General features: G+C 43.3%; 1 protein-coding gene across 7 annotated transcripts in view; it reads right to left on the bottom strand.

Moving 5' to 3' along the window:
• LOC144537385 (collagen alpha-1(XIV) chain-like) overlaps positions 1 to 7,874 on the bottom strand; it is a 223,784-nt gene extending 215,910 nt beyond the window's left edge. For all 7 annotated transcript variants that reach the window (XM_078281063.1, XM_078281065.1, XM_078281064.1 and 4 more), the window contains exons 1-2: positions 7,741 to 7,874; positions 4,396 to 4,510 (exon numbers count right to left, since the gene is read on the bottom strand). In XM_078281063.1, coding sequence (XP_078137189.1) covers positions 4,396 to 4,477 — 82 coding nt within the window. In that variant the 5' untranslated portion in view covers positions 4,478 to 4,510; positions 7,741 to 7,874. The remainder of the gene's footprint in view (positions 1 to 4,395; positions 4,511 to 7,740) is intronic.
• Between the last annotated feature and the right edge of the window lie 4,167 nt (positions 7,875 to 12,041).

Below are 12,041 nucleotides of genomic sequence, written 5' to 3'. Positions count from 1 at the left end.
AGCAAACAGCCCGGAGAGACAAAAGGCCTCGCCTGTAGAGATGAGAACTTAATTCTTATCTATTCTTCATGGAGAATCGTGTGTAAACTGCTAAGTGCCGTCTGCTGCCGAGGTTTCGGAGGAGAGGTGTCGTGTCACACCCACTGGGAGTTGTGCGGCAAGTCAGACGTGCAAAGTTTGGGGTTTTAAATCATTAGTGAGTGGAATAGAAGAACTTTTGGGTCATTATTAGGTGAAGAGAGAGTACAGAAAAACTGTAAAACTCCAGTTTGCGAGTAGGAGGCTTTGAGAGGATGATGGAAACTCTTCCCAACTGAAAGTCACTTTTAGATTGCAGTGCGTCTCCAAGAACCATGTTGTCATCGCCAAGAGCACTCTCTCCGATTGGCTAAACAGAGAACTGCAACATCGATGAATCTATGAATTTATGTCTAGAGCTACAACGATCAGTCGAACGACAGATCAATTATATACATCTCTGCTCTCTGTTGGCAACGGTCTGTGTTCATAGATCAGCACAAAGTCTATTTCATCAGCTTTTCATGTTCCTTTTCAGTTGCAGTTTTGCTGAAAATCCTCTCACCCCCTCTGACACCTCCAAGACTGACAGAGAGCCACAGACAGAGCTGAGGAGTTTCTCAGCGGAAGCTCTCCAAGCCGATCGTAACTCCTCAGCTTATCCCGGGTCACTGCTGTAGCCGGGGCTAACACACTATGGCCTCCGGGCCGAGGAATGCCGCGGTTGCTTTCAGTTCAAACTCTGGACAAAACCTCGCAAGTGTCCTCATCGTGACAGACGTACTCTGTTGCACAAGCGTCAGGCTGTACAGACTTTGAAACGACTGCAGTCCGACCCCCATCTCACACCTGAAGACCATCTAACGGTAAAGGCTGTCATCATTTGTAAAGACCGGGGATCTTGCAGGGTCACAAATCGCCAGACTACAAATAAGATTCATTTGGAAAAATGCAACCAAGCTAGCTAGCTACCTGCTAGCGTTAGCTGGGAACTTTAAGGGAAAGTCTGCAGATGTTCTGTTCTGCCGTACATGCAGACGAACGGCGGTAGTAACCGTTGGATGACAGGCTTCAGAAGGGTCCATTTGGAAAAACGCAGAAGAAAACTTTTATGTTCAATCAATTGCTTAGGTCATTTTTGAGTAAAATCTGCCCAATATTTGCTCGCACCAGCGTCTCAATTTCCTATTTTTCGTAGTCTTAAGTGATAAGAAATATCTTTAGATTTGGTTGGTTAGACAAAACAAGCAACGTAAAGACTCAGAGCCCTAGTTATGCAACATTACACAAGAGAACAAAGATACCAATGTTAAAGAAACTGACTTACAGCAGCAGAGTTCAATTGTATTCATAGTGTTGAGTATAGTGTATAGTCAAGTATAGAGTTGTGCCCTGCTGTCAGCCAATCAAAACAGAACACCAGTGTCAGTGGGTAGCAGACTTGTGGTTAACGCTTGCATGCAGACCTTTCAAACCCGTAATCTGGTATTACGGCGTGACACAGTATCAGCCCATCTCCTGACTTGATGGTTAAGCGCCATGTCAGCAGACTCTGGCTCTCCACCACAGGAGCTGAGCAGGTTTAGCCTTGTTTCAAGTTCGACCCTGCCAACACGCTTTGAAAGTTGGCGGATGCTGGTTGTGTTTGGGTGCAGCATAAGTGCCTAACTGTGCTCAAAGCAAAACATCGATCTCTAGTGTGTTCCCCCCCCCCGCCCCGCCCCACATTCTTGTACAAGATGTAACACCCAACACAAGATTGATAACAGATTCAAAACCTTATCTTAGAGCCATAATGAGATTCTTTTATAAAAACAGAAAATCGCACTCAGCACACACAGCTAATTTAAGATCATGATTATATCAATCATCATTTGCATTCCTAGAGAAAAGGTCCACTTGATATAAAAGGAGTGTACAAGATTGTTAATGATGATAATAACAGGGTTAAGGAGATGCGTCTCTCTCCGTTGATAAGTGAGGTTATGTGTTAACTGCTCAATAAATTGAAGGAGTTAAATAGTGTGAAAGGCGATCTCAGCATATGGATTGGTAACAGCAATTAAAAAAAAAAAGGGAAAGAACAAGTACGCAAAGAGCCCTTCGTGTACTTCTCTCGTCTTACAGACAGCGAGGCGCTGTAGGGAAACACACAAATGCCGTTAAGTGAAGTTAACAGACGTATGTGAGCAAAAGGGACGTTGATCAAAAAACTGCTTTAGGCAAAAGGTAGGAATATATATATATATATATATATATACCCACATTTCAAGAATCACATTGGGGAACTAGTGGAGATTTCAAATCTGTAACTGGAGTTACACAGAAATCTGTCATTAGAGTGCCTCTTGAACACGTCCCCAAATAAATGAATAAATCAGTTACACGCAAGAGCGGATTAATTACGGAGGTGACAGACTGTGTCGCAGCAACACAGTTTGTCTTGCAGACAGTAAAACCTGAGTCCTCATTATGATTTTGGCAGCAAGGCTTTTCCCTTTGAGACAAAAAAAAACATGAGGGTAATCGCACATTAAAAAAGGATGAAAACAACTTAATAAGAACAAATACTTTCGAATAAAAGTCAAATGTCTTCGGCGCAAAGCTGCACATCAACCTGCTGAATAAAACACTGCATGCAAAAGGATGATGCCTGCATTTACCGGCTCAGCAACGAGCTTACAATCTTCATCATTACGCTGAAAGCAGATAAGCGTCCCGTGATTTCTAGCCCCGTTTGGCCCCATTGAGGAAACAACCAGTTCCTCTGTCAAGTAAATAAGTAATAAACCCTGCTAAGAACCATAACCATATAGAAGCAACGGATACTTTTTTACATATCTAGGTATTACACTGTTCCAGACACCGTCAGGATATTCCACCGTAGAGAAATTACTGAACAAGACCGTAATACAAGGCAGTTTGACTCCAAAATAGCACTCATTCAGTGCCATTTTGACTACGCCTGCTCAGCGTGGTACAGCGGCCCGACGACGAAAATGAAAAATAAGATGCAGGTTATGCAAAACCAGGTATCATGCTGGAATTAATGGATTTAAGAGGGTAGAGTTCTTGTCTGTAAACCTTAGGGTTGAACAACTTAACCTCAATCATATGTGCAATATCATTAATGGCGTAGCCCCAGAGTATTGGGGATTTCAGATTCTGATGGTGCACACTCAACACGCCCATGAGACTAGGGCCAGTGTCCGTTCATGTAAAGGTGCCATGTGTGAATAGTGAAGCAAGAAAATCCTTTTTTTTTAAAATACAGGAATTATTTGATGGAAAAGTCTTCCACTTTATATTAAAATGGCAGAAACGAAAAGGGATTTTAAACATAACGTTACGGTTTACTTGTGGAATAAAATGGATAATTAGGGGAAAATAGACTCTAGACTGGGGACCGGGTCATTTACTGCTTTGTAGCTGATGGTGTTATCTGGTACTTTTGATCTGTAGTTTTTTTTTTTTTTCTCTTCTTTTTTTACCCTGAGAAGGGCTGTATGTGTTTGCCATGTGCTGTACGTCCCGTTCTCTTCCATCAGGGACCATGTCGGAAAAAAGTGTTCATCGCTTTTACACGGTATCCCTTGGATCCTTTTGTCTTTCTATGTCCATAAATAATAAGCCAAACGGGAAACCCTAGGAAACCCCGCTCGGCTCTTTGGTAGATGGCCTCGTTTGGCCTCCGAGTCGACCGCCCCAGGTTGCCGAAGAAAACTGCGTTGAAGATCAAAGTAACCACTACAACCTGAAGACATGTTGGCCCCGTTTGGCACCGTGGGAATCCCTGGTGTTCCCATTTTGACACCAATGTAGAACAGGGTTTTTTTCCCCCCTGTCAGTATAAAAGACTTAGACGCAGCACCCAAGCCGTTTTGGGCACTACCTAAGATCCGATCTAATGATTGTAGTCGGTCCCCAGTGGACTTATTTAGCCAGTTTTGTTTACGCTTTTTGAGTTTTGTGTATTTATTATCTGCTCTAGCTTTTCCAACATTTTAGACACAGATATGGTGATAATATTGGTCCAAAATGATGTGAAATTGCATTTATTTTATTGAGAAAAATAACAACATTGAGGGAGGACACTAAGTCCTTCATAAGTGCATATAATTCTTCCACAAATCGAGGGAAAACACTGCAGAAAGCATTGCATAGGCCTATAATGAACACTCCAGCTGTCCTTGTTTAAGGATCAGCTAGCCCAGTTTATAGCTCTGTATGGAGCCACTCTGGCGTACCCGGTAGGTTACCATTAGGAAACCTCATGGTAAGCCCTGCTTGGCCTCGTTTGGTCCCGCGTAGCTGTGTGGTACACCTCGTTGACCCTGTTGGCTCCTGAGTGGAAAGCGTGCCAGTGGCGGTACTTACCTTGACCCCGTGCTGGCTGGGGGAACAGAGAGACGAGGACGAAGCCCAGCACGCAGACGCTCAGTCTGACTGAGAACTGCATCCTGGAAGCAGCAGACAGGAGGGCACAACACACCTGAAGGAGAGAGGAGGGGGCGGGAAAGGACAGGTGAGTAACGGCCAATTTATGCTTCGACGCCGTGGGTACGTATGTACGTACGTACGTACATGGAGATACGGACCCTACGCCCGTAGCCCGTCACGCACATGTCTAAAAATGTTACTACGCGTTGCGCCGACGCAGACAACTGTGATTACGTAGGCTACGCCGAGAGCTCTGCGAAGAGGCTCCGCAGAAGCATGAATCCCGCTTAAGGAGCAGGAACAGGAGATGAGACAAGGAAAGTCAGAGAGGAGAGACGAGGGAAGGGGACAGGAGGTGAAGGAAGGAGAACGGTAGGTGATGTAGAAGGAAAGAGAAAGTCAGGGATCAGGAAGGAGACGAGGAGAGAGTAAGCAGTGGAGTGTGTGAGGAAGGTTGGAGGAGATATGAGAGGAGAGAGAGAGAGAGAGAGAGAGAGAGAGAGAGAGACAAGGCAGGAGGGAAGGAGGAGCAGGGAGGACAAAGAGGAAGAGGAGAAGGGAGAGAGCAGTGATTCCCATACAATTGTACAGGCAACCCAGAACCAAGGCCAGAATTTATTTTATCATGCCAAAAATAACGCCAAATATCTATTTGTTTCTTCTATAGTCATTCTGCAGCGGCGAGTCCATGAACGAGGCAACCGTCTGTGGCAACTAGTCCGTTGAAGAGACGAAGCGAAGATAATGGCGTCGGTAATGAACGACACATTAAAAAGGACAAATCCGGCGCAAAATGAACCCAGCGATTAATAACACGTGTACCGAGTCGGCCGTTCTCTGGGATCTGTTTTCACGCTAATCGAATGTGAGCAGTTTCATCGCAAACCGCTAATTAGCTTATAACGCTAGCTTTCGGGGCACTTGGTAAACCTCTATTTCTACACCACTAACAAGGCTCAAAATATCACCACACTTCCACGGCAGCATAACGAGGGTCCCTACATGTAAACCCAAGCTTTGAGAACTTTGTAAGTGTACAGACAGTTTATTAAAAAGATAGATTAGAAAGACGGTACCGTTCAACGACACAGGCTGGCGCCATCTTGGGAAAACCGTCCAACCAGCCAAACGACGAATGCCGTGCAACCAGTAACCAGTAACGTAGCTCAAGCACGGCGTTGGGCGTTCGACTGGTCGTGACCGTTTTCCCAAGATGGGAAGAATTTCTTTTGACTTCACCCGTGGCCCCGACGACTAGCGTTATGAGCTAATTAGCGGTTTGCGCTAAAACTGCTCACGTTCGATTAGCGTGAAAACAGATCCCAGAGAACGGCCGACTCGGTACACGCGCGTTTGTGCCGTAACAAACAAACTAACATTTATTGTTATTGCTGTAACTATAACTAAACAAAAAAAAAAAAAAAAACACGTATCATTAAGTTAAAAAGAAAAAACAAGACATACAGTACTTTAATAATCCCCAAAAGGGAAATTACATTTTGTGCGCAGAAACGGATTTGTAAAATGTTTAAAAAAATTGGTGAATGGAGATATGATTAGACATTCATCTCTAGTAGGAAAGATCACAGATGTTATGACCACCCTGCCCCTCCCAAATTGATATCCCATTGGTGTACAGTGTGTGCGTCTGTGTATCCGTCTGTCACACACACACACACACACACACACACACACACACACACACACACACACACACACACACACACACACACACACACACACACACATACACAGGATTTGATGGGAGGGGCAGGGTGGTCATAACATCTGTGATTAATGTCTTTCAAATAAATGTCTCTTTTGCTACTTCTGATATGTTATAATGACACAATTTCTCGCTGTACTCGGATGTTTATACACAAACTATTTGCGCGACAACGTACAGCATTTAAAGCAAAGACCGCCAGCACAACAAGTCAAAAGATATCACTGTCACATTCTCCTCGCTGCAGCAAACATAACAGCATATTAATACTCCTTGCAGAAGACTGACACACAGCTGTGACTATATAAAGTGCTCCGTTTCGGGAGGTTATGATAGGACTACAGATGTGTTGTTTTTTTTGGAGGCAATGGAATGGATATGCCCATTTAAACACCTGCATCTAATGTTTCTCAGAAAATGCACATTAGATGTGTAATGACTCAGAAACATAGCCTTTGTTTCTAACTAGTACTGCAGCCAGATTTTAATTTCAGGCAATTTTCAATCATTTATTGATATGACCGACAGTTACGACTTGGCATTTCCACCGTGTCAGTGTTCAAACAAGCTGTGCTCGTGGTAATAAAATAAACAGAGACTGAGAGCAGCCCTGTCTCAGTGAACGGAAAATCGCTAACAATATCCATGAAATATTCCCTCAGGCACTTACAGCGTGACTATAGGGCGTTTATGACGACTCAATTAAAAACACCTGGCTATGTTATGTCTAATTCCTGCAATAAACTTGTAGAGTATCAGCGTCTGTATCATTTAGAGCACCGTTGTTATACAGTGTCATGCCTCAACTTGCATCAATAAACAGGGTTTCTACAGGTTTCACCAAGTCACATTTGATACATTTTAAGACCTTAATGGATGACATTTAAGACCTATCAAAATAAAAGTCAGATTTCAGAGTCCGGAAACATTTGTCTGAAACAATTCCCCAGTTGCCTCATTGCCATTATAGGACTGGTGTCTAGGTTGGCTGCAATATTTAAGCTGCATGTTGGTCTCATTTGTAGTCGTATTACAGCGAATTATATTTGGAATAGCGACAGAAAGAACTACAACACCACGCAATTAAACAAACAGAACACAAGATGATAATGCGCTGCGGAAACATTACAAGTAATGAGAGGTAGCGTTACATTGTTGTAGGAAAATTAAGACTTTTTAAGACCCCGCGGGAACCCTGATACGAGATCCTTCACGGCTTGTGTCTGTGCATCTATACCGGATCAATCATTCTCACTAGAAGTAGCTTTAAATACGGTTGTTGCACACTCAAAATCACGCACAGCCACCCAATTTTGACACAAAATCATATAAGAGACATCATTCCCCATTCACTTTTAGACTGCCGTAAAAAATATGTTTTTTAAAAAAGCTGCGCAAGTTTTTCCTTAATTGAAATGAGCACAGGTGAGATCTGCACGTTGCAGCCATTGCACGGAGAAGACATGAGGTAGAGAGAAAAACATCCCCGGATCTAAAAGCTGGGTTTGGTTTTTGCGGATGTGTGTGCAGAGTGTGAATAAAAGAGCAGGTTGTACCTTCTCAGATCATATGTTTCCTGGCTCCGGACACGCTGGATGGGAAGCTCACTAGTGTCTCCCTCCCCTCAAAGCGACTCTGATCCACAGTGTTAAGCAACTCTCCGCTCCCTGGACCCTGTCGACCACGGAGACAAGTCAGAGCGAATGATACAACACACTACCGGTCACAACTTTCAAAATAAAAGCCGAGAAAACAGGATGTTTAAAAAAATAAAAAATAGGCGTCAAAGAAAGAACACAAACCACGACTAAATAAACAATATTAAACTAACTAAAACATACATTAGTAATTGACACAGCAACTTCTCATCTCATTACATTTCTACAATTGCTAAAAACATTCACAGCTTTAGTTGAAGTCTTCGTGTTACCTTAGAAATCAGACATAACGTTGTCCCCCTTTACAGCATTTGAGAGACTCAATCATGGAGTTACAGTCCAATAATAACAGCCTACCTTTAAGCATGGTTTGGATTTCGGAAATTTTGATTGATGAATGTGGAATTTACCCTTTAATAACATGAGGTTAATACATTTTTCGCGACAAAAAAACGTCGACAATATATAGCTAGCTAGCGCATAAAGCGTCAAACACGGAGGGAAAAAAGGGATACAAATGTCGACAAAAAGCGAAATAGTCCCTGCCAACTGCCAAATTTAAAATAAAAACAACAACAGTGAAACTTTAACTAACGTCAAGTATTGGTAGGGAGAGTTGGGAAATAAATAAATAACGTTAAACGACTTTCCTCATATGTTCTTACCGGGGTTGTCAGATTATTTGTCCACTTATCCAGTTGACACGATGCCATTTTCAGTCACCTTCTTATATTTTTCAGCTTCTTATATTCCTAACTTCACAAACTTGACACTCTACAGCTAATTTAAACATGTACACACAAACGATTCTTGTTTTCTTGGTTGGAAGATATAATATGTTAATAATAGCTGGGGAGCAGTTAGCATAGTTAGGTTAGCTAATGTTCTGCTAGCTTGAATGACGTTGGTTAAACTAGTGTTTCTAGCTGACTCTAGCATCTTAGCTATCAAAAAAAGCGTATGGCCGTCCAACATGTCTTCAAGGTTGAAAGAAAAAAAGGCGTCTCTGTTCACTATCTAAACATATTTACATTTTCCGAAGTTTGACAAGGCTAACGTTACTCCACATTGACCGTTTTTCGGTTTAAATCAAGTTTATCAACGGCTTCGAATCGCGCATGCCCAGTCTTACTATACATCAATGCGCATGTGCGAATTTACACACTAAAGTAAATGAAATGAAATAAAATGTATGTATGTATGTATGTATGTATAAGTGACAGAAATTCGTCTCAAATGACATAAGAAACATATAAAATACATATGGAAACAGTGCAAAAAGAAGACTGAATGGAGTGGGATATGTTGCCTATGAATGATTCAATTCAGCAATTATTTTTTAATTTTCCATACAAGTTGTCTTCAATATCTTATCTTCATCACCAACCAAACATTATAAAGTTTGTTTGTTTGTTTTTTTAAGATCCATATTACCTTCCGTCTGTCTTAAACAGAAGCTACACTCTTCCTGGTGGCCTCTATTATCTCATAAGAATATTACATAAGCGAGAATACATACATCCATAACATTAAATACTCCCAGTACATCAAAAGAACAAAAACGTAAAAACATCAAAACTACAACAAAACATAAACGTATATGTACACAACATCCATCCATCCATCCATCTTCGTCCGCTTATCCGGTGTCGGGTCGCGGGTGCAGCAGCTCCAGCAGGGGACCCCAAACTTCCCTTTCCCGGGCCACATTAACCAGCTCTGACTGGGGGATCCCGAGGCGTTCCCAGGCCAGGTTAGAGATATAATCCCTCCACCTAGTCCTGGGTCTTCCCCGAGGCCTCCTCCCAGCTGGACGTCCCTCCACCTAGTCCTGGTCTTCCCTGAGACCTCCTCCCAGCTGGACGTCCCTCCACCTAGTCCTGGGTCTTCCCTGAGACCTCCTCCCAGCTGGACGTCCCTCCACCTAGTCCTGGGTCTTCCCTGAGGCCTCCTCCCAGCTGGACGTCCCTCCACCTAGTCCTGGGTCTCCCCCGAGGCCTCCTCCCAGCTGGACGTCCCTCCACCTAGTCCTGGGTCTTCCCCGAGGCCTCCTCCCAGCTGGACGTGCCTGGAACACCTCCCTAGGGAGGCGCCCAGGGGGCATCCTTACCAGATGCCCGAACCACCTCAACTGGCTCCTTTCGACGCGAAGGAGCAGCGGCTCTACTCCGAGCTCCTCACGGATGACTGAGCGTCTCACCCGATCTCTAAGGGAGACGCCAGCTACCCTCCTGAGGAAACCCATCTCGGCCGCTTGTACCCTGGATCTCGTTCTTTCGGTCATGACCCAGCCTTCATGCGATAAACTGAACACAACATTCGTACTGAAAATAAACCCAGTACGTTACAACACTCAACATAAGCCCAAATACAGTTTCGGTGAACTATTTTATTACAATATGAGATCGTATTCTGAACAAACAGTCTGTCTTTGAATTTCCGGAGAAACCAGACCCACGTGACGCGTTCATCCAATCAGCTGCCGGTTTTCATTTTTGGGCGACAATACAGATTAGCGCCGCCTGCCGCCCGCTTCGGTGTGGGCACTTTTTTGACCAACTCGGGGAGACTGATCAGTCCAACTGCCTTTTCTGCCGAGCGTCCGCCGTCTGGTCGGTGTGTCTGGGCCTTTAAATATACCGAATATAAACACAAGATGACGTTGTATCTTTTAATTTGAAGACAGAATGGCCTTACTTACTTCCGGTCTCTGTGCAGCTTGACGCTGCTGATGTCTCAGTTGAGACTTGTAGCGGGCTGATGGGTGTTTCCCGCTTCATTCACCATCCAGCAGCCCTGCAGCTACTCATTCCTTTCAGCTCGTTAACGGGAGGCGAGGCAGCAGAAAAATGTGCTTCGAGAGCGGGCCGAGGTGGCAAAATGTGTATTTCTGTGACCTCAGGCTGCGTAGCGCATACTGTATGACTCCCCAGGGCTCCTTTTAATATGCCTCTCTTTAGTTCTGGACAGGTGGCTTCCACCGTAATCTAACATGAATGACATTTTTCTCCTCAAGTTTAATGGTGGGTTACACAAGGCCAAGGTGGAGAAAAAAGAACACTTTCTAAGTTCCTGGTCAATGTTTCTTTCAACATGTGAATGTTGTCAAATCAGGCCGGAATAAGCCCTATTTTATCATTTACACCTTTGTTTTATTTGACAGGGACAGTGCATATTAATACACATTTCTGGAAATAGCCTATGCCAGATTTAGCCTAAAGTCTCGTTTTCATCCGCCAGATGTTAGGCTCTCTATTGTGTCCATTTATATGTGTATGCACTGATGCTGCGTGCATCTTTTGAGGCTGTAATGTATTTTTGTACTTGTAATGAAGTTGCCTTTTCTTAACACTTAATGTTTCGTAGCTTTTTGAACGTATAGTTCATGAGAACAGGCCTTTGCATTTCTTGTGAGTTCTCTTGTTGTGTTTAATATAATGTTTTCTCTCTTTATCTGTTGATGTAAGCTGTAAGGTACCAGTACCAGCAAGTTTCGGGTACATGTCTATTTTGAACAGCTGACCCGGAAACTGAAGGCAGGACACATTCAGAAACCGTATCTCACTCAGAACAGCATGGATGGATTTTTTCCCAAGTTTGTATGTGTGTGGAAGCACCAGAGACACAAAAGAACACCCCAAATCCCAGAAGAATTATTTCATAATATGGGCACTTTAAATAACAGAAAATGTTTTGTATTTCTACTGAAGCTACACACTACACGTTCTATTTTTAATCATGGGACAAAGTGTCGGAGTGCATAATTTAGCCTACTTTTTCATTATAATGTGTCTGTTTAATCAGCGTTATATAATGGGCCTTGCTTTACACAGTAATGGTAACACAGCTGCAGCTGTGGATGTGCAGGTGTCCTTATCTTGGTGAAAGCGCGGGGCCTTGAATGAATAACGGGCTTCTGTCTGCTGAAGGTGAGGCTCTCCGTTTCTCTTTGTCCTCACTTATTATTACACTGTTTGTTTGCTGACCATGATGTAGCCTTTCAACCAACAATGGAAGTTTGTGTATTATCATAATCGTGAATATTTAACAGTAGAATAATCCGTGCGTTCCCTTCAGACTTTTTGAGTTTCACGGCTCCGACAACTGCAGCTTGAATAAACATGTTTGTCATCTGGAAGTTTTCTTCAACAGGAGTTCAACTTCAAACAGTTTGTTTCAATGCCAGAAAAAAACTGTCA

The sequence above is a fragment of the Sander vitreus genome, chromosome 22 (assembly GCF_031162955.1).
Source record: "Sander vitreus isolate 19-12246 chromosome 22, sanVit1, whole genome shotgun sequence".
Classification (NCBI taxonomy): domain Eukaryota; kingdom Metazoa; phylum Chordata; class Actinopteri; order Perciformes; family Percidae; genus Sander; species Sander vitreus.
The sequence above is the reverse complement of the archived record's forward strand: the minus strand, read 5'-3'. Positions and strand labels throughout refer to the sequence as shown.